The sequence below is a fragment of the Lithobates pipiens genome, unplaced genomic scaffold (assembly GCF_037356315.1).
Source record: "Lithobates pipiens isolate NorthernLeopardFrog02 unplaced genomic scaffold, aLitPip1_a1.2 Scaffold_30, whole genome shotgun sequence".
Classification (NCBI taxonomy): Eukaryota; Metazoa; Chordata; class Amphibia; order Anura; family Ranidae; genus Lithobates; species Lithobates pipiens.
Genome location: NW_027507791.1, coordinates 140621431 through 140644883, shown reverse-complemented (window position 1 = coordinate 140644883; position 23453 = coordinate 140621431). Strand labels below are relative to the sequence as shown.

General features: G+C 44.7%; 2 protein-coding genes across 3 annotated transcripts in view; both read right to left on the bottom strand.

Moving 5' to 3' along the window:
• EXD1 (exonuclease 3'-5' domain containing 1) overlaps nucleotides 1–23453 on the bottom strand; it is a 618256-nt gene that overhangs the window by 237332 nt on the left and 357471 nt on the right. The gene's annotated exons all lie outside the window — the stretch shown is intronic.
• On the bottom strand, nucleotides 19434–21407 carry LOC143943268 (uncharacterized). The gene is made up of 2 exons (XM_077464918.1): nucleotides 19769–21407; nucleotides 19434–19606 (listed from the first exon to the last, which is right to left on the bottom strand). Exon 1 carries the CDS (start codon nucleotides 21333–21335, stop codon nucleotides 19773–19775), a length of 1563 nt encoding a protein of 520 aa, XP_077321044.1. The 5' UTR covers nucleotides 21336–21407; the 3' UTR covers nucleotides 19434–19606; nucleotides 19769–19772.

Genomic DNA, 23453 nt, shown 5'->3' with positions numbered 1-23453 from the left:
CATTGCCGTTTTTTATATATATATATTGAGGTCTCGTTTTATTGTCACATCTTTAATTTGAAGTGAATAAAAATTTTATTCCATTTTTGACTTGCACCATCAGAGTTTTTCGGTTTTGTTTTTCTATTCTTTTTCCTAATAATGGATTCCCATCGAGCTTGTTTTTTAACCACAGGATTCTTTGCATGTGTACTAGCACAAGCATAAGGCGGGACCGCCTGGTGAATAGAATCTTTAATGGCATCATCTATGGCAAAACATAATGCTCTTGGCAGCTTGGCCAAATACCGGGTTTGCCGTCTAAATTGGTCCTTTAGGGATTGACCGATGCCTATGGTAGCAACTGCAGGCTGAGTAATGGCACCTGGCAAAGAAAAAGAGGATTTTAGCAGGAATTACAATTTTATCTGTTGGATCCTTAAGAATTTGTGCATTGTCTACTGGACAAGTAAGACTTTTATTCACACTGCAAATCGCAGCGTCAACTGCTGGTGCATTACATTTTTTGGTGAGTTTCTCCTCCATGGGATAGAGAACTGAGAAACTCTTTGGAGGGAAAAAATGCTTAACTGGGTGATCCCATGCAGCATAAATCAGCTTTTTTAGTAATGCATGGACAGGAAATGCATGCAAAGGCTGTGAAGGTTTTAAGGAACCCAAGGAAGAAACCAAACTTTCCGCAGACTCCGTTAGGGGTAGTATGAAAGTGGAACAAACCATCTCCGTGGTATTTCAGGCGAGGATGAGTGTGTGGAGGCATGGCTGGAGTTCCCAGCGCTTGGAGGTGGAATCTTTGGTACCTTTTATGAGGTTTTTGCAGTGTCTTTTTTGGCAGACATAATCCTAAGCACAAAAAGCAGAAGCACTGTTTAAATGTACTAATCGCTGAGTAGTCTGACAGTATAATGCCGCTATACAAGTTCAGGCTAGCGCTGGGGAAAATGTCCTTTCCATATTAGGAATGCCTTTGCAGCCCTTATGTGCCCTTGCCATCAGCCGAGGAGAGACTGCTCCAGTTGATTGCTTGAGCCTGTGTTTGTGCCGTGTGGCCTTCTGGACGCCTTTGTCCTACACATGGCGCCGCACCTAGGCCCCGCCCCTTCATTAACCTGCCCCCCTTTTTCATTTGAATTCAAAACGTTCCAGCGGGGGGGGGGGGGAGTGTTGCAAGGGGGGGTAACAATGCTGATTCCCTAACCCTCTTGGTCCCATCACCTTAGACATTTGCGGAAAAAAAAACTGAGATACTCCTGGTAGGAGGAGGGGTTATATAGGGAGTGAACTTCCTGTATTGGGTATAACCGGGGTCTATCACCTGAAGGTGCCTATATAACCACATAGTGATTACTATGGTACTCTGTGTCCCGTGATGTACGATAAAGAAATATCATTTTTTTTTCAAAATTGTTGCTTTTTTGTTTATAGTGCAAAAAATAAAACACTGCAGATGTGATCAAATACCACCAAAAGAAAGCTCTATTTGTGGGGAAAAAAAGGACATAAATTTTGTTTGGGAGAAACGTCGCACGACCATGCAATTGTGAGTTATTGCGACACAGTGCCGAATCGCAATAAGTGCTCTGGTCAGGAAGAGGGTAAAATGTTCCGGGGCTGAAGCTGTTAAAGTTGCACACGCTCATGGAATGGCAACAAACTATGGTACTTAAGAAGGTTTCAAAATGCCTTTACAGGTTACCAGTTTAGAGTTGCAGAGGAGGTCTAGCAGAATTAAACATCCCTCATGATAGAAATAAGGATGACAGGTCTTCTTTACGTGCTTGCTTACTAGGTACTTTCACCCCCTTCCTGTCCAGGGCAATTTTTAGCTTTCAGTGCTGTCGCATTTTGGACGAAAATGACGCAGTCATGCAACACTGCACCCAAAAAAAATGTATAACTTTTTGGAGACAGATCAATTTTTTTTTGGTGGCATTTAATTGCCGCTGGGTTTTCATTTAAAAGACCAAAAAAATAATTTGGTTATTGTAATGGAAATTTGTAGGTTCTGTATATAATTGTATTCTATTTTATATGTATTGCACTATGCCCTCACTGTGCACGGCACTAATAATGTTTTCAGTACATGTTTTGCATTCTTTCACATCCTGATTAGAATTAGCCTGCTTATGTAACACCCCTTGTTACCATAAACATACAATTGTAATATTAATGTGATACCTACGTAATCATGTGTATAAAAACCTTCAAATGCGTCATAATAAAGGAGTACGGTTATTTGGAAAGATGCTGAGCGTATCTTTTGTGTCTGTTCCTTACTGCAGTAGTTATTAATTTGGAACCACTAATCAATATGAGGATAGGAGTTGCCTATCTATAAAATATCCATTTCAGGTGGCGAGCCAGCCAGGAGGGGTTATCAGGTGACCCTGAGTATACGAAACGAGGAGCTTGAGACGATCCGGGAATTTCTGATAATCAGCCGGCTGAGGTAAGCCTTTTGCTTACAATTGAGTTATCAGACTTGATTGCTAAGGCATTTTCGGGACAAAGGGTACCTATTTTACTCCCCTTAATCGAACTGTATTGATTGGTGGTTATATGTTATGTTGTCACTGTCTACTGTCCATCGGAGTGTTAGAGAAAGGGAAGAATAGTGCTGTTCACAGGTATAATTAGTACATCTGCTAGATAAAGTAGTTTAGAGGCAAGAGGGTATAGGCACACAGAAGACTGGCCAGTCATTATGGGCATTAAATTAAGTAAGGGAATGAAGGGTAAGAGACCCTCAAAAATGCCCAGCGCAAGAGGAGCGCTATATATGAACCGAAGGTGCGGTTCCGCCTATACTGAGCCCCTAGATTAATGGTTAAAGTGGACAGGGATCCAAAAAGGGTAACTGGGTTACCACCAAAGTCCACAGGGACAAAGAATCATGCAGAGTATACAGCTAGAGAAACAGCTATCTATGTGAGCAGGATGGATGAAGGGTGACAGTTAACACTAGACAGAAAGGGACTTTTTGATGTCAAGTTGTGGGATGAATTTGGGGTCAGGCACTACAACTAGTAAAGTCAAGAAACAGTAATGAGAGTTAAAACAGAATCCTTTATATGTTGTCAGAGAGGGAAGATGGGATGAGCACTATAGCTGCCCGTCTGATCATAGAAGGTACAGTATGTGAAGTATGGTATTACAATACATTGGATGCAAAGGATGTCAGAACAAAATAAAGAAAGCAGAAATTTAAGCAAGGAAGTATTAAAAAGTGTTAAAAGAAAGTGAGAGAATGATATGCATGTGTTGTGTACAAATGGGAATAATGTAAGCAATTTTAGAGATATATTTGTGTATGTTTGCGAATGCTGGAAGCTTTAGTTCTATCGATTGTATGTGTCATGTACGCAGATGTGACCCTCTCCTTTGTGCTCTCCTGAAAGAATGTAGCTGGGATGAGAGGTTGGTGATAAGCTGGAAGGACACCATGCCAATTTCAGTTTTTTAGACAAAACATTTATAACAAAATGTACCGGGTTAACAAATCTAATGATAAACAATGTGATCACAATTATTTTTGAATCTGTTTTCCAAACATGGTAAAATGAAGGTTACATTTAACCATGTCTTACACTAACTGAATAGCCTGTGATAGTGGAAACAGTGCATTAAAAAAAAAAAAAAAAAAGAGGGAGAAATTGAGTAAAATTAAATAATATATCCCTCTTTAAGGACATTTATCTGTGCATATATATTAGTGTATGATATTGAAATTATCATATATGAGTAATCATTTCTAATATGAGATTAGTCATTTTAATAAATATAGATATATTGAAACTGGTTTAGACAACCTTTGGTTGGAAATGAAAATCTAGTTTAACGGGGAAATTGGAAAAAATGGAATTAGGAAATGGAAAATTTTGTAAATAATTTTTAACCTTCACTGATGTGTGCAATGAGGCTGCACTGATAGGAGACACTGACAGGCATCACCGATGGGCACTGTTAGGGCTGCACTGATCATCGGGACACTCTTGGCTCTTGTAAAAGCAATCCTAAAAGTGAATTAGCTGTTGGATTGCTTTTACAAGCAGAGGGAGGGTACAACCCCCTCCCGTGTCACTTTCCATGGCTTTCTTGGGCTCTCTAGATTGGGAAAGCATATGATCACACCGATCTTGGTGTGATCAGATGCTGTTCAATAGACCCCAAATCTCTCTGTAAAGAGTACCTGTCACTGCCTATTGCTATCACAGGGAATATTTATATTCCCCTTGATAACAAAAAAGTGAAAAAAAAAAAAAAAAGGGACATTGTAAATAAAAAAATTTAAAAATGTAAAGCACCCCCATCCACCCGTGCTCACGCAAAAAGGACAAACACATAAGACTGTCCCATGCCGTTACGTCAATAGCAATCACACCACATGTGAGGTTTCACTGCGAATGTCAGATCGAGTGCAGTAATTTTAGCACTGGACCTCACATAAGTCTACCACATGACACAGCGGATTGTGGCTCACGCTACCGGCATTATGCGATCACATGATCACAATGTCAACAAAGCTGTTCTGTTTCTTTACTAGTATCCCTTTCATGACTAAGCCTATTTTTGACATTTGGTGTTTACAAGTTAAAATCCATATTTTTTGCTAGAAAATTTCTTGGAACCCCAAACATTATATATATATATATATATATATATATATATATTTTAGCAAAGACTCTAGAGAATAAAATGGTGGTTGTTGCAATATTTTATGTCACACGGTATTTGCGCAGCAGCGTTTTAAACGCAACTTTTTGGGAAAAGGGACACTTTCATGAGTTTAAAAAACAAAACAAAAATTAGTCCAATTTTTTTGCATAATGTCAAAGATAATGTTACGCCGAGTAAATAGATACAAAACATGTCACCCTTTATAATTGCACGCACTCGTGGAATGACGACAAACTACGGTACCTAAAAATCTCAATAGGCAACGCTTAAAAAAAATTTTTTTATGGTTACCAGGTTAGAGTTACAGAGGAGGTCTGGTGCTAGAATTGTTGCTCTCACTCTGACGATCGTGGCGATACCTCACATGTGTGATTTGAACACCATTTACATAAGTGTGCGTGACTTCCGTATGCGTTTTCTTTGCTTCACGAGCTCGTGGGGACGGCGCAAAAGGATGTTACCGGTAAGTAACTCCGTTTTTCCCCAAGTCCGTCTTTCAGGATAGCCACCTTAGAGAGGATAAGTGAGCACCATACCTTAGGGTGGGACCACTGCTTGCAGCACTTTACAACCAAAGGCTTGTACTTTGGCTGAGAGAAGATCCAATCTATAGTGCTTCACAAACGAAGAAAAACTGTACCACGTTGCAGCTCTACAGATCTGTTCAGGAGAAGCACCAGCCCACTCTGCCTGAGAAGTTGCCACTGCCCTGGTTGAGTGTGCTCTGATCCCAACTGGGGGTTCTAACCCCCCTGCCATGTAAGCCTGCCCAATGGTTCACCTTAACCATCTGGCTATCGTACGTTTAGAGGCTCTGGAACCCTTCCTAGCCCCTGAAAATAACACAAAAAGTGAATCAGACTTCCTGAACCAACTTGTGCAATCTAAATAATGAAGGACACATCTTCTAACATCCAATCTATGAAAAATGTGTTCCTGTTCTCTCACCGGATTTGAACAGAAAGCAGGCAGCACAATCTCCTGGACTTTATGAAAACTAGAGGCTACCTTAGGTAAAAAGGCCGGATCCGTCTTAAAAATCAAATGGTCCGGAAAAACCTGAAAAAAAATGCCCTAACAGAAAGGGCTTCAAGTTCCCTCACTGTCCTTGCCGTAGTGATCGCCACCAAAAACACAGTTTTGAGAGTGATCAATCTTTATGAGCAAGATTCCAATGGCTCAAAAGGTTCTCCTGTGAGAACCTGTAAAACTAATGAAAGATCCCAAACTGGGAAGGGGGAATTTGTAACGGGTCTCTGCCTACTTAAGGCTCTAAAGAACCTCACTATCCAAGGGTCTGATGCTAGATGCCTTTCCAGAAATACGCTTAAAGCGGATACCTGACCCTTCAATGTTCCAAGGGCCAAACCTTTATCTGCCCCTGCCTGCAGAAACTCTAGAAAGGCTACCGAGCTGCGCACATTGAAGGAATTCTCTGAGCACCAGCTATTGAGCCGCCTCCATACCTTCAAGTAAATGGTCTGAGTTTCCTTTTTCCTGCAACTTAGGAGAGTGGTTACTAAACACTCCGAGAACCCTTTGCCCTTCAGCAATTCCTCCTCAGTAGCCAAGCTGCAAGGTTCCACTGCTCCACCTGAGGACAGCAGATTGGACCCTGAGAAAGGAGATCCTCCTGGACTGGGAGAATCTAGGGGGGTTCCACAGACAGGCCCTTCAGAATGGAGAACTATGGCCTCCTGGGCCAGTGTGGCGCGATTAGAATAAGGGTAGTGTTCTCCGCCTGAAACTTCCTCAACACTGCAAGAATCAGAACGGGAGGGGGGGGGGGGGGGGGAAGCATAGCACCTGGAGAATCCCCACCTCTGTGCTAGCGCGTCCAACCCCAACGCCCTGTCCCCCCTGTTTATGGAAAAGAAGATGGCTACCTTCGCATTTTCCCTCGAGGCAAAGAGGTCTATCGAAGGAATCCCCCACCTTTGGGTGATCATTTCGAAAACTTCCTGTTTGAGAACCCAGTTGCCTTCTCTCAGTGTTCTCCTGCTGAGGAAATCTGCTACCTGATTTTGCTCTCCCTTCAAATTTATCACTGAAAGGGACAGGACATTTGCTTCGGCTCACCTGAGGATGGCTTTTGCTAGGGCCCATAAGGATCCGCTCCTGATGCCCCCCTGCCTGTTGATGTAAGCCACTACCGAGGAATTGTCCGACCTGACTCTTACATGATGTCCCGGAATTCCCTCTGAAAGGTCCCGAGTGCCAGATCTACTGCTCTCAGCTCCCTCCAATTCGAGGATCTCTTTGACTGCCTCCTCTCCCAGGTACCCTGTACCAAATGGGAGTCTAGGTGCGCAACCCAACCTGAGCCGCTCGCATCGGTTGTAACCACCCTGGATATTGGTAATATCCATTCTAGACCTTGTGACAAATTTGCTCCCTTTCTCCACCACCAAAGGGACCTCTTTACCTAAGTTGGAACCGAAACCAGAGAGTCCAGAGACCCCTGGCTGTGGTCCCAAACCTTCAAGATGAATAGTTGCAGAGGACGGTAATGTAACCCCGCCCACCGAACTGTTGGGAGCGTGGATGTTAGCAAGCCCAAGGCCGAAGACCTTCCTCACTGAGATCTGACGGCTGCCCTGGAGAAACAACAATGCTTTGTCTACCTTTTGGATTTTCTCTAAGGGAAGGAAGACCTTTTGTTCTGTTGAATCCTACACATACCCCAGGAAAGTGACCCTTTGGGAAGGAATTAAGTTGGACATCTCTAGGTTCAGAAGCCAACCCAGGCTCACAAACAGGTCTTTTGCTACTGTAGATCCCGAATCAACTGCGCCGGAGAAGGGGCAAACAGGAGAAGATAGTCGAGATACGCGATCACCCAGATTCCCGAGACGCAGGAATGCCAGAACTTCTGCCATCACTTTGGTGAAGATATGGGGGGGAAGAGGATAGCCCAAAGGGAAGTGCTTTGAACTGAAGGTGTAGCACCCCTACTGAGGTTTTCACTGCCAGCCTGAGGAAACGCTGGTGGCTCTCTGCGATGGGAATATGCAGGTATGCATCTTTTAAATCCATCGATGCCATGAAACAGTTTGGTGGAAGAAGTGCCTTCACTGAGTAAACTGAATCCATCCGAAACCTTCTGTAGGTGACTGAGACATTCAGAGGCTTCAGGTTCAGGATGAGCCTGAACTTTCCCGAAGGCTTGCGAACCACAAAAATGTGAGAATAGAAGCCTTTGCCTGTCTCTCCTGCTGGGACCCGTACTACCACCTCCTGTTCCTCTAATTCCTGAAGAGAGGAAAGAAGGGCAGACGATTTTTCTGCACACTTTGGCAGCTCGGTGACAAGGAGTCTTGGGGGGGGGGGCTCTGAAAACTCCAATCGGTAACCTCTTCTTTTTTTTTTTTTTATATTCTTTATTTATCAGAAAAAAATTTTATCAGAAAAAATTTTTTTTCCTTCCAACAGAGTGTATTTAAAACATGTTCCACCAAGAAACAAAAAGAAGAAAAAAAAACCTTATAATACATGTATGCTTTCAATCCTTAATTTCTTAGTAGTTTAAAACTACGCCATCATAGTATTAAATACCCCTCTGCTATCCCCCTCCCCCCTGCCCACCCCCCCCTTTCCTTGCAGGATAACAAGTGGGTTTCCTCTTTGTGACCGTTGTTTCTAACCGGGTATTGTTTTCTTCTGAAGTTTATTGTGTAATTTCCTCCACATATCTCCAGGACGATTTAAATTCTTCCCACGATGCCCATTTATTTGAGCCTCCCTCTTCTACTATTAGGTCAGCATCCCCTTCGTTATGATTTTCTATTTTTTGTATTTATACGGAAAATCCAATCCGATATTTTAGGGCTCTCATTTTCTCTCCATTTTTTTGGGATTAAGTTTTTGGCGGTGTCTAGCAGGATTGGAATTAACGAGGTTTTATATTGCTTTATGGGTTCGTCTGTCCCATGAAATAGGACCGTCCACGGATCTTCTCTTATTTCCTTTTTAGTTACAACTTTAATTATCTCTAAGATTTTTCTCCAATATATTTTAATAATGGGGCAGTCCCACCAAATGTGGGCCATAGTCCCAGTTTTTTTACACCCGCGCCAGCAATCCGAAGATTGCTCTACTACATATTTGGCCATTTTATCGGGTGTCGCGTACCACCTTGCAAGGCACTTGTAGTTCGTTTCTATCAGTTTATTATCTACTACCCCCGAGTGAATTAATTTAAAAATCTTATTACGGGTTTGTGTGCTACATTGTGACCCCAACTCTGTTTCCCACTTTTGGATGTATGGCGGGTCCTCCAGCTCGTCACCCTCTGAGAGAATCTTATATAAATGCGTTATGTTTTTTTTTGATTTTTCTCTCAGGCATAGCCGCTCCAGAGGTCTCAGTTCCTCTTCGCTACGAATTGGCTGAGGTAAGTTTGAAATGAAGTGGCTTAGCTGGAGGAACCGCCACACATCAATCTTCATAAGATCTGTGTCCGAACATAGTGCTTGAAATGAAGCTATTTTACCATTAACTAGTATGTCTTAATTGTGCGGTGTCTTTCCTTATCCAATTGCCCCCCACCTCCTGTTTACCCGGTGTGAAATAATCGTTTTCTTTAAGAAAAATCAGGGGTGAATTGTATCCCCACTTATTTTGTGAATGTGTTCGATCCCAAATCTTTAAAGCTAAGCGTGTTATCTCGTGTGCGTGTGGTCCAATGGACCTGAACTGTGGAGGATTCCATATCGTGCGTCCTAAAAGTGCTTGACTCATTGTGTTCTCTACACTCACCCACCTCTTTTCGTTTGCCTCTTTCGCCCATTCAACTACTCGAGACAGAACCACTGCATTGTAGTATCTTTTTAGATCCGGGACAGCCAATCCCCCTTGTCTTTTCCCCCTGCTTAACACCGCCATAGCAATTCTCGGTTTTTTATGTTGCCATATATACTTCGAAATTAAATTTTTCATTAATCTAAAATAGGCCGAAGAGAGCGGAATGGGCAGCATTTGAAACTTATATATAATCTTCGGGATCAGTATCATTTTAACTGCATTGATACGCCCTAACCAAGAGAGGGGGCATGTTGAAATTTTTTTTATTTCTCTTTTAATTTCATTGAGTAAGGGGATATAATTATTCGTGAATATTTTCCTTATGGTGTCCGACAGATAAATTCCCAAGTATCTGATCTCCTTACGCCAGGGGAAACGGAATTCTGCCCGAAGCTTCTCCTCTTCCTGGATACTGATATTGACATTTATAACTTCGGACTTGCCGAGGTTTATTTTCAAATTCGATATTTTGCCGAATTTTTCCAACACCCTCAGCAAGTTCGGGATCGTAATCCTAGGCTTAGTGATGAAAAATAGCACGTCATCCGCATAGGCGGCTAATTTATGTTCGTCCCCTCCCAGCTTGATCCCCGTTATGTCCTGATTTTTTCGGATATAAGTCAATAACGGCTCCAGAGATAAAGCAAAGAGAAGTGGGGACAGTGGGCACCCCTGTCTGGTACCGTTTCCCATTTGGAATTGAGAGGAGGATTCTCCAGTAATTTTGACCGAGGCCCGCGGATGGTTATAGAGGACCTGGATCCATTGGATCATTCTCGGGCCTATACCCATAACTTCTAACGTTTCTATCATAAGTCCCCAGTCTACCCTGTCAAATGCTTTCTCTGCATCTATAGACAGGAATAGAGCTGGGGACCCACTGTTTTTTAGGGCCTGGAGGAGGAGTAGTGCCCTCACCCCATTATCCCTGCCTTCTCTCGCGGGTATAAATCCGACCTGATCTGGGTGCACTAGTTCGCTCATCTTATTCTTTAGCCTAGATGCCAGTATTTTGGCGAATAATTTTGTATCCGCATTCAATAATGCTATTGGCCTATAACTTGAGCAAAGTAAATGATCCTTCCCTTCCTTCGGTATTACCGTAATTGAGGCCCGCAAAGCTTCTGCTTTCATATCGTATTTTGTGCCGAGCCCGTTCATATAATTACATAATCTTGGGACTAAGATTTCCTTGAATTTTTTATAGTAAATTATCGTGTACCCGTCCGGCCCTGGACTTTTGCCCAATTCCGTCTCCTTTAATGCTCTATAGATTTCCTCCTCAGTAATAGGTCTGTCTATATTATCTCTTTCGCTCTCTTGTAATTGGGGTAAGTTGGTATCATACAAAAATTCTTTAATAATTTCCTTATCCCCTTTAACACACCTCCCTTTTTGGCCTACATTATAAAGGGCATTGTAGTATTGTCTAAATACCTCCGCAATTTCCTTAGTGGTATGAACCATCTTCCCGTTCTTGTCCTGGATTTTATCAATAAAGTTAGTCCCCCTCCTCCCTTTTAACTGTCTCGCTAAATATTTGCCAGTTTTGTTTTTCCCATAGTGTCTCTCTCTGACTCTCCCATCATGTGACCTCCTTGCTTCCTGATCCATAAGGTCCTTAAGTTCCTCCCTTTTATTAATCAAAAGGTGAAAAAGTTCCTGCTGTTGGACCTTTTGTTTTTTATGCTCTTGTTCTAATCTATGGACTTCTTTAATCAAGTTCTCCCTTCTCTGTATTTTAACTTTTTTTTTATTTGCGCCAATGGAGATGAGGATACCCCTAATATATGCTTTATGTCCTTCCCATAGGGAGGCACCCGAAGTGTCCCCTGTATCGTTCGTCGAGAAGTAGAATTCTAATTCTTTCCGGATTATCTCGATGGTATCGTTGTCCTGTACAAGATTTTCATTTAATCGCCAAGTAAAGGGTTGTCTGTACAGCCCTGGTATCCTCATCTTCATTGTCACGGGAGAATGATCTGACAGGGAGACTATTCCTATCCCTGTCTCTGCGACGTCCTCTAACAACCTGTGGTCCACCAATATGTAATCCAACCTGGAATACGTCCCGTGCACTGGGGAATAGAAAGAATAGTCCTTAGTTTTTTCATGTTGTGTCCGCCATGCGTCCACCATTTGATGTTGTTTCAGGCGATGTTTAAATATTTTCAGAGTCCTCTCATTCGTCCCCCTTGCGCGGGACGTACTGTCCATGGCGGGATCCATACAAAAATTAAAATCCCCTGCTAGGATTACATCACCAGATTTAAAATCTGCTAATCTTCGTAAGATCAGTTTCATGTATCCTAAGGGATTGTTATTTGGACAATATACATTAGCAAGAGTAAACACCCTGTTTCCTAGCTCTCCTTTGAGGAACAGGTATCGGCCCTCGGGGTCAGTCAGTCTGTCGAGTAGAGTGAATCGTGTATGTTTCTCGAATCCAATTGCCACCCCCTTAGCCCTCCTAATTGGGGAATCTCCGTAAAACCAGGTCGGGAAGCTGTCGGAATATAACTTAATATTCAAATCCTGGGATAGGTGGGTCTCCTGCAAGAATACCACTTCAGCTCTGCATTGATGCAGTTCCTTTAAAAGTTTATACCTTTTGTTTGGGGCATTTAATCCTTTTACGTTGTAGGATATAAAATTTACCTCAGTCGTCCTGAACTGGCTACTGGCATGCTTAATCTGTACCTATTTATCCAACCCATGATTTCCATATCTCTTTCGGTCCCCCACTCTGCAAGGCAATTCTCCACCCACCCCTCCCCCCACCCCCCCGTCCCTTCACCCACCCCCCTCCCCCACCACTGGCCCGATCCTGGCCTATACTTGACATTGGGTGGCACAGCTCCCCTCTGCAAGTAATACCTTCCAGGGTGTGACTCCAACTGCGGTCTTCCACTTCAACACCCCCTGTCCCCCCAACCTTAGGGGGGAAGAGACAACGTCTCCGGACAAGGAGTGGTGGAGCCCGGATCCGCCCTACCTATCCATCTTCCTATCCAACCCACCCCCGCACAGACTGCGCTTTTAAGTCTAGTATTTCCTGAGCCTGTTTACCCATTAGGTCCTCCGTTTCTTCTATCCTCCTTAACAGGTGACCCATATCCGCCCTAACGGTTAAGATCTCTGACTTAATTATATTTTCCAGTTTCAAAAACATTTCTTGTATTTCACCTTTTGTAGGTATTTGGGAGATATCTGTCTGCTCTCTATTTTTACCTTCCAGGTCTGACTCTGTCTCTTCGCCAGAGGAATAGCCCTGGGTCCCAGTTGGTTTTCCAGCCTCCTTCCTCCTCTCTCGCTTGCCCAGTTGCTTTTTTTCTAGGCCTGGACTTTTTTGGCTTGTCTCTTTAAGGTATTTCTGGATCGAGCTTGTATTTAAGCTCTCTTTAGGGGCTTTAGAGTCATTAACTTTTGGGTTTCTACCCCTCATGTTGTCCCTCTTTGGCTTTCTCCTCCCCAGGGTTCCCTTTCGTTTGGTGACACCTTGGAAAAAGACTACGGAGTTGCAGAGAAAATACCAAGAAAGGGTGCAGAGAAGAATAAAAATAAGATAGTTAAATCCTTTCCTTTGAGCTGGCTATTGGCCTGTCTATGAGACAGCAAGCTCTTCACTAATAATCAGCCAATGGAGCTCTCTGATCACGGTAGGCAAAGGGAGAGATCTACTGCACTTCTCCGTGGGCCAGAATATCTCCCTTAAATGTCCAAGTCTTGGGCGGTAGGGGCCAAGGGAAAAAAAAAGAAAATACCAAACGAACCACAAGAGGTCCCCTTTTATCCCTTTACACTTTACACTCAGGTGTATTCTCCCAGCAAAAAAAGGGACTGAAAGTGTGATCTTCTAATACTAAGGGATTACCAGACGCTATATTTGGGATCTTCGGTCCCTCCTGCAATCGGGGAATCCTGATGCGACTCTCAATCTTTGTCGTCCCCGGCTTCTCCACTCATTCAAAGCGGGGGCATATGATCTGGCCCGTAACGGCCTTAAACACAGAGGGGACCCTTAAACTGGGCTGTCTTTAGTTTAGATCAGCTCAAGCCGAGGCAGCAAAGAAAGGGACGGAGGAAAGAAAAAAAAAGACCCACCAATCAAAAGTGTATCAGAGTCCAATGCTGTACTTTTCAAGGCTTAAATAACATATAAAAATTGCCATGTATAATCAGTGTCCAGGGCTGTACTTTTCAGGGCATAGAATAGCATATGAGTATTAATATGTGTATTCAGAGTGTTGCTATTCAGAGGATCTAAATGGTATTTAAGTCCGTCAGCTTGCTCCTTAGTTGCTACTGCTCTATACTTAACTGGAGAAAATATAACAGTCCAAGAAAAAACGATTTGGTTGGGTCTGACCTGTTTGTAGTCTTCTTCGCTATTTTAGCTCTTCAGCTCACAGGGGCTGTACTTGCTCCGCAGCGTCTGGTGGAAGAGTATGGGGGGGGGGGGGGGGGGGTAGAGCCGAGGGCTCCGCTCGCTCCAGCGAGGTCCTCCGTGCCGTCTACCGGTGTCCCTCCGGGTCACGCTGGGAGTGCTCTCTGGCCCAAGCGAGCGGGCGTTCGAGTGTGGGCGCTGGGGCTGGAGCAGGCATCATTTAGGAGCGCCGCGCTCTCTCACTGCGCTCAGCTCCGGATGGTACGGCGAGTCCTCCTCCATCCCTTCGCGTGGAAGCCGCAGTTAGGCCCCTCCCCTCTCACGTACGCCGCATGACGTGCAAGTTGAGGGTAACCTCTTCTGATGATCCCCAACACAAACTGATTGGAGGTGATCATCTCCCACTGTGGGAGGAAGGCCCCCAACCTTCCTCCCACCATGACCCTGTCATTGAGACTTTTTGGGCTGTTCAGGAGGGCGAAAAATCTAATTTTTTCTGAGGACGAGTCTTTCTTTTTGACTGATCCCCATACTTCCTCTTAACGGGAAAGGCATTTTTCTTATCAGCCGTGCGATCTAGCACTGCTTCAAGACTTGGCCCAAAAAGCAAGTTTCCTGTAAAAGGGATCCCACAGAGCTTTGCTTTGGACGCATTGTCCCCCTGCCATGTCTTCAGCCATAAGGCCCTCCTGACTGAGTTCGTCAGAGCCGTAGACCTTGCAGACATTCGCACTGATTCAGCCCAAGCATCCGCAATGTATGCTACCCCCTTAAGCAGCATGGGAAAGGAGGATAGAATAGTCTCATTTGCTCTCCCTGCTTCAATGTGTGCATTAATCTGGGTAAGCCAATACTCCATATTACGAGCCACCACTGTGGCTGCCATGGCAGGCTTAAGATTTCCTTGTGATGAATCCCAGGCTTTCTTCAGAAGTGAATCCATCCTTCGATCCATAGGGTCTGAAAGTACCCCCCATGTCCTCAAAGGCCAGATCAGTATGTCTGGAAACCTGATAAAAAAGGCAGCATCTAACCTGGGAGATTTATTCCAGACAAGAGCCTCCTCTTCCGCAAAAGGAAACCTTTGTTTCAACGCACCAGAAAAGAAAGCTTTTCTTTCGGGATCCTACCATTCCTTCTTGATGGCATTGATCAAGATGTCATGAACCGGGAACACCCGCTTTTTCTGTTCCCCCAGGCCCTTGTACATCTGATCGTGGAGTGACAATGCCTTCTTTTCCTCTTGTATGCCTAAGGTGGTATGAATAGCTCCCAAGAGATCATCCACTTCTTCCAGGGAAAGTTTATACCGTGAGGTTCTTTTGGATTCCCCATCCAATCCCTCACCATCAGATTCCCCTTGGGAGTCTGAGGCAGCACTGTCAACAACTTCTTCAACTTCCTCTCTGGAACCCCCTGGATTCTCCCCACCCGCGGGAGGAACATCCACTGGGCTAGGTGGTACACTCTGCTGTATTGGCGGAGGAGTGCTCTGGGGCTGAGGCCATTGGAAACTAGAGAAGAGCGTTTTGAAGGATTGGAAAGTACTAGAAAGTTCTTTCACAGAAGCCGCCAGGTCTGCACCCTGTTCTGCTGGCCTGCTCCCTAACCAATCCCTCAATACACTCCTTATAAAGTGCCTTGGACCAGGAATCCCCCATAGAGGCTCTACATGAAGGACACTTCTTCCTAGAACCATGGGGGAATGGCTCGTGGCTTTCTGAAAAACAGAAATAAAAGAGAGGGCAGCATAAGTTTTAAAAAAGAAACGCCAGCGCTACTTAGAGGACCACTGGGAATGCCCCACCTAGGATAAACCCCCACCAGGATCCCAGACACACTCCCTTCCCCCCCGACCACCAAGGGGAAAAAAAACACCAGTGGAGCTACTGGTTACAAAGTAAGGGAACATCTCCCCAGGGTTCCCCTTACCTTTGAGTGGCTGGTGCCGTTATCCCCAGGAGCTCTTGAAGCCTCTGCTTCGGACATTCTCCTGTTAAGAAAGTGGTACGAACGTCCCTCCGACAGCTGCCTGTACAGCTTAGAAAGAGAGGCTGCACCAGCCGAACGCTTGGTCCCCTTTCACGAACCATGTCCGGAACTGGAAGACGTGGATCCAACAAAGATGTCCGCCCCTACCGGAACTGACGTCGCCCGTCATCCGTTCCGGCCTCCAGCTCCAAGCTGACTGCAAACACAGGGGGACCTAGGACATCCTGCTGCAGTGCCCCACTGGTCGAACGAACGGATGGACCTCCCCAAACTTCTTGCTTTCCCCAATCGAAGTTTAGAGTGCGTGGAAGACGGTCAGTACGAAAGTCCAGCTCCCCAGCGACCGGACTGCCGAATGTAGTCCGATAGACGATCGGACTGCCGAGCGGAGCCAGAGAGACCCCTGTCTCCTCCACTCCAGATAACGTAGCTTCAGTCTCGCGGACTGTTTAGCTAAGGTTCCTTAGCGGTGTCTCCCCACCGGAGGAAACATCATAACTGAGGGGACGGAGGGAGGATGAGACTTAAATTGTGAAATTGAAGGCGGTGTTTCCTAAGAGGGGAGGAGCCAGGGTCTCTCTAAGGTGGCTGTCCTGAAAGACAGACTTGGGAATTTTTTCTTTTTTTTTTTCATTTATTTAAATATTAAAAAATATTTTTTTTAAAAATAATTATTTTGATCACTTTTATTGCTGTCACAAGGAATGTAAACCTCCCCTGTGAGAGTAACAGGTGGTGACAGGTAGGGCTGAAACAACTAATCGATTAATCGTCAATTAATCGATTATGAAATTAATTGATTACTATTTTCATAATCGGTCAGTAACATAATGGGGTTAAAAACAAAAAATTAGCACTTTATAGTACAAAAAGAGCAAATTACTACTGTAAATATTACTTTCACTGTTCTACAGTAAAAAATGAACCCCTTACAGTAGTGATTATCTGCTTTTTTCTACTATAAAGAGCTAATTTTAGTTTTTTTAACCCCATTATGTTAGTAAACGTCTTAGACCTGGTTCACATCTATGTGTTGGTGCTTTTTGCAGAAAGGCAGTACAGTTTATTTACATGGTTTCCTATATGACATGTTCACATCTGAAAGGGTCAGGGAATTTTAACGCAAAATGGTGCGTCATTGGTTCAATATACTTCAATGGAGAAGCTGCAGAAAAGCATGTAATGCATTTTTGCATCAATTTGTGTTTTTTAATCTGCCCAAAAAAAATGCAAAAATGTAAATTGCAGTAAAATCACATGTGTAAAAATCAAAACGTACAGCAAAAAGCACTGCAGAAACAGATCAAAAGCAAACTGCATAGGTGTGTACCGTGCCTTATGCTGGCCATATGGATCAATTTTCAGATGAGAATATTCAGGCGAAAAATCTTTGTACATTCGTTGAATGAAAAAATGTTGTTTGATATTTTCACTTGTTTTTAACATTCTGTTTTTAAAATTAATGCAATTTCTGAATGCAAACCACATAAACTGTCTGAAAATTCCTTTGACTAAGAAATTTTTTATTTCAAAATTTTCCTGTCACTGTGGTTGAGAATGAACATCAATTTGACCCACTTTTTTTTTTTTTTTTTTAAAGGTTATTAACCAATTAATCTAAATAATCGGCCAACTAGTCATTAGTTGCAGCCCTAGTGACAGGTACTCTTTAAGAAAAGACCCTCGATCCCTCCTTTATACTTCAAAGTATTCAGATCGCCGTTTTCGGCAACTCTGAATACTATATATATTTTTAAATCTGGCGCCATTGGCAGCCGAGTAAACGAGAAATGACGTAATGACGTCACTTCCGTGTTTACTATTAGGAGACTGGAATGAAGCCGCTTACGGCTTCATGCTAGTCCCTGCCCAGCAGCCGGAGGCATCGGATTGTGCATCAGCGCTCCCGATTGAGCGGGAGCACCGGTAGGAGCGGCGGGAGGCAGCGGGGGGGGGGGGGGGGGAACGTCCCCTCCCGCTCCTCCGGCATAACAGTCGAGTGGCTTTTAGCCGCATCGGTTGTTATGGCTGGAAAGCCAATCGCCCGCTGTGAAAAACTGTACCGGGAAGAAGTCGAGTACGCACATCTGTGTACGCTCGGCGGGAAGGGGGTAATCTGTGATTCGTCCACAGCTATTACAAGGTACCTGGGCAATGTGATGATAATCCATTCACATCCAATTACATCCCCTTCCGTCAACATCAGTTGTTTGGAATTGATTAAAGTACTAAAGCGGCATGAGGGGGAGGAGTCTCGTGCGGCAGCGTGTCCATACCTAGTATGTGCAGGTGTGGATCGGTTCTCCCCTCATGGCGGTGATGCAGCCGCTCCGTCCTGCCTAAAGCTGGCTCCGGCGTACCTGCGGTAGCCTCTCCCCCTCGCCCTGCTCTCCCCCGTTGTCTACTGCATCCCCTATACCTCGGTCATCCCCTGGACGCTCAGCGGAGGTTTCGTGCAGCCGCTAGAATCGGCGCTTATGTGACGTCTCGGTGTCCCGAGCGAGGTCGGAGATCCTCGGATCCACGGAGACAAACAACGGCTCCATGCGCCCTCTGCTGGTGAAAGAGGAAATTGCACTATAATGAGTGCAGCCTAGAAGACAGAGTGGACAGAGAGAGACGCCAAAGCTTCATGAGAAGTTCCTGTGCTGTAATAGAGCTGGCGGAGGACGCCCAGAGAGTGACCCCAGACGGAAATCTGGATGAACTGGTATGTGGATTTATATTGTAAAAAATTGAAAAGACTGGATAACCCCCTGGATATTTTGAAAAATAGCCACTAGAAGTCCTCCTAAGCCTTAGACAGGAGGAAGGCGAAGGTGAAAAATTGTAGAGGTCAGTGCTGCAAATTTTTCGCTGTGACTTAATGGAAAATAATAAGCGCATCACCCTTTAATATCAATATAAAAAGTTGGAGAGATATTGTGTGTTCAAAGTAACTGTACAGTGGCGCTTTCCAACCGATATTGGTAGCAGAAATATACCGAGGCGGTTTGCAGCATTAGGCAGAAAACAGAGTCAGCAATAACATGGCAAAGTAGCGGAAGAGGGCGAAGGAGAGAAAAAAAAGGAGCTCACTGAAGGTGATCATTCGCACTTTACGAATAAAAATAGACTGTCAAAAAAGAAAAAAGGAAAGGGCTTTTGATTTCCTGTTTGCTGGACTCTCTCTTTAGTTTTTTTCCATCTCTTGTTTATGCAACAACTTGGACGTACGGCAACGTCACAAAATAGAGTAAATGTACTGCAAAGAACAAGGTGGGCCGTATGGTTGAAGGGGGACATTGAATACTGGTATTGAATATTTGGCGCTTGTTTGCACCGCCCCTGTGTATTGACTTTTATAACAAGGAAATAAAAAAAAACTTTTTTAGTTGACGGTTAAAACCAGGACCTATAAAAAAAAAAGGGGGGGGGGGGGAAATAAATATATTACATATAAGCAAATTAAAGCAATTTTAGATATAATAACTCTGGAATATACCTTCATATTACCGTAGAGTAAAAGGACTCTCCCTGAGGTACGGAAAAAGAGTGTTTGGCCAAATATAGATACTTTAAACTGACATTATAATAAAAAACGAGAGTTAGACTTACCGGTAACTCTGTTTCTAGGAGTCGTCCAGGACAGCACTAGAGAGATAGGCTCCACCTCCAGAGGCAGGAAACACAAACCAGATCTTTAAAGGGCGGTCTCCGTCCCTTCCCCTTCAGTCTTGTAAACGAGAACTTCCCCGGAAACGGCTTCTGTAACGACAAAAACACTTGTCCAGCATTATAACAGCATATAGGGAGGGAATCCATGCTGTCCTGGACGACTCCTAGAAACAGAGTTACCGGTAAGTCTAACTCTCGTTTTCTCTAGTCGTCTGTCCAGGACAGCACTAGAGAGGATCAACGAGAACTTACCAGATTAGGGGGGGACTACCGCTTGAAGGACCTTTCTCCCAAACGCCTGGTCTTGCGCTGAGATAAGGTCCAATCTGTAATGCTTCATAAACGTCGAGTAGCTTGACCAAGTTGCTGCTCGACAAATTTGTTCTGGTGTTGCTCCAGCTCGCTCTGCCCATGAGGTCGATAGCGCCCGTGTGGAGTGAGCCATGGGGGAAAAAGGACATTCCATTTTCATTCCTTTGTAGGCTTCTACAATAGCTTGTTTGATCCACCTTGCAATTGTATTTTTTGAAGCTTGTGACCCCAATTTTTTACCCGCATGTAAAACAAATAATGCATCTGATTTTCTAATGTTTTTTGACATCTCCAGATATTGTAAGACACAGGCTCTCACATCCAGTTGGCTGAACTCAACCTCCTTAGGATTAGTGGGAGACCCACAGAACGAAGGCAAAACAATTTCCTGTGTTCTGTGGAATTTTGTCACTACTTTGGGTAAAAACCCAGGGTCCGTGCGCAACACCAGCCTATCCTCAAAAATTTGTAAAAACGGCTCTTTCACCGAAAGTGCCTGAAGCTCGCTAATGCGTCTGGCTGTGGAAATAGCCACTAGGAACACCGTTTTAAGCGTGATCCATCTCAAGGAAGGTTCTTCTTCCAGAGACTTTTTTACCCATCCCTGTAACACAATTGACAGGTCCCATTTGGGTAAAATTTTGAAAGGAACAGGTTTAATCCTGGTCAACCCCTTAAAGAACCTGCTAACTAGCGGGTCTATCGCCAGAGGTTGATCCAAAAAAACAGACAGGGCCGTAATTTGTACCTTTAAGGTACTAATGGCCAGCCCCTTATCCACACCGTCTTGTAAAAATTCCAAGACTGTCGGGATACTTATAGACACCTTTTTAGTGTCCAACCATGAACAAAAAACTTTCCAGTATTTAACATAAATTGCTTGGGTTACCTTCTTCCTACTAGCAAGAAGTGTTTTAATTACCCTATCTGAGAGTCCCTTAGACTTCAAGAGACTTTCTTCAGACGCCAGGCCGATAACTTTAGGGTCTGTAGTTCTTGTAGCAGAACTGGACCCTGAGACAGCAGATCCTCCCTCTCGGGCAGTATGAGGGGAGGTTCGTCTGTCAGGCCCAGCAGCACCGAGAACCATGGTCTCTTCGGCCAGTACGGAACCACTAGTATCAATGTGGTCTGTTCCTGCAAAAATTTCCTCAGGACTAGAGGAATTAACTTGAATGGGGGAAAGGCGTAGCAAATGTGAAAAGCCCAGCTTTGTGCCAAAGCGTCTATCCCTTTTGCCCCTGCCTCCCTCTCTAGGGAAAAGTATACTGGGACCTGGGTGTTCGCTTTCCTGGCGAACAAGTCCACTTCCGGAAGACCCCATTTGCGCACTAACATCTGGAAAATCTCCCTGTTTAGTGACCATTCTGATTCGTACACCCGGTGTCGACTCAGAAAGTCCGCCAGGTGGTTGTCCACCCCTTTTAGATGGACCGCTGAAAGCGATTTTAGGTTTTCTTCTGCCCAATGCATGATCGTACTTGTTAGCTTGATCAAGGACGGGCATCTTGTTCCTCCCTGCTTGTTTAGGTAGGAAATCGTCACTATACTGTCCGAGAGGACCTGTACATGGTGGTCCTTCAGATCTCTGGCGAACACCCTTAAGGCTTCCCAGACTGCCTGCAACTCCCTCCAATTGGCTGACCTCTGGGACTGTGTCTTCCCCCAGCATCCTTGGGCTACCTTCGACCCCAAGTGGGCCCCCCAGCCCCAAGCACTGGCATCCGTGGTGATGCGAACAGACACTGGAGGAGACCACCAAAGACCCCGTACTAGGTTCTCTTCTCTCTTCCACCACCAAAGAGACCTTTTGGTCTTTGAGGATAGATGGATAGTCCTGTCCAGGGACTCTTGTGTCCCGTCCCAGCTGCCCAGAATATTGGCCTGGAGACACCTGAAATGAGCTCTTGCCCAAGGAACTGCAGGGATTGTTGCCACCAATAGGCCCAACCCTGCCATAGCTGACCTGATGGAAATTGTCTGATTGGACTGCAGGAAGGTTACCATGTCTTTCACCTTTATCACTTTTTCCTCCGTGAGGAAGACTTTCTGTGACACTGAATCCACCAGAAAACCTAGATACTGTAAGACCTGTGTTGGTATCAGGTGTGACTTCTCTTGGTTTATCAACCACCCCAACCTTTTTAGACAAGAGATAGCTACCCTCAGATCTCCCTGCAGTTGGAGCTTTGAGGGGGCAAAGAATAAAAGGTCGTCCAAGTACGGTATGACAGCGATCCCTTTCAGTCTTAGGGGAGCCAATGCTTCTGCCAGGACCTTGGTGAAAATCCTGGGGGAAGAAGACAGACCGAAAGGCAGAGCCCTGAATTGGAGGTATCGAATCTGACTTCCCCAAAGAATCGCTATCCTCAAATACTTTTGAGAGTCTTCTCGAATCGGGATGTGAAGATACGCGTCCCTTAGGTCGAGAGAGGCCATGAAACAATTTGGAGGGAGTACTGATCTCACTGTAAAAATTGTTTCCATCCGGAATTTCCTGTAAGTTACCCACTTGTTCAGTAACTTCAGATTCAAGATCAACCGGAATTTGCCTGACGGTTTCTTTACTACAAACACGTGTGAATAGAAACCCTGATTTATTTTTTGTGGCGGAACTGGCACTAGAACCCTCTGATCTATTAAATCGCCAATTTGCGACAGCAAAGCTGACGCTTTCTGGGGGTCTTTGGGAGGTTTGGTCAGACACATCCTTGCAGGTGGGACGTGTGTGAACTGTATTTTGTAACCCTCCCTGATGATCCTCCGGATAAAAGGACTTGGAGTAGTGTATTCCCACTGTGGGAGGAACTGCCCCAGTCTCCCCCCCACAGGAACCACGTCACTGGGATTTAGTGGTTTTTTTAGAAGAGGAAAAGAGATTGCTTTTCTGTTTTCCTCCCATCCACTGTTTCTTAGGGGTTGACTCCTTAGAGGTCTGTCCTTGTGACTGTCCCTGTCTTTGAGGACGAAAAAAGCGTTTGCCTGTAGTCTTCTTAGGTTTGACAGGAAAAGCCTTTTTCTTGTCTGCAGTACGGTCCAGGACTTTCTCAAGATCCTGTCCGAACAGAAGGTCTCCCTCAAAGGGGATGCCACATAACCTCACTTTTGAGGCTGAGTCTCCCGACCAAGACTTCAGCCAAAGTGCCCTACGTGATGAATTTACGAGGGCAGCGGTCCTGGCTGACAATTTAACAGACTCCGCAGAGGCATCTGCTATATAGCCTGCTGCTTTATGTAGCATAGGAAGGGAATCCAGAATTTCCTTTCTGGAGGTCCCCCCTTCCAAGTGGCCCTGTAATTGTTCCAGCCAGACCTCCAAGTTGCGAGCCACTATTGTCGTGGCCATTGCAGGTTTTAAGTTATTCATGGTTACTTCCCATGACCTCTTTAACAGTACTTCCATCCTTTTATCCATGGGTTCCTTTAGAACACCCATGTCCTCAAAGGCGAGATCTGTTGACTTTGCACACTGGGAAAAAGCTGCGTCTACCTTGGGCACTTTATTCCAAACACAAGAGGGGTCCTCGCTGAAGGGGAATCTCCGCTTCATGCTTTTAGGAAAAAATAACTTTTTCTCTGGTTCCTCCCACTCTTTTTTGATTGAGTCTATCAGTGTGCTATGAAC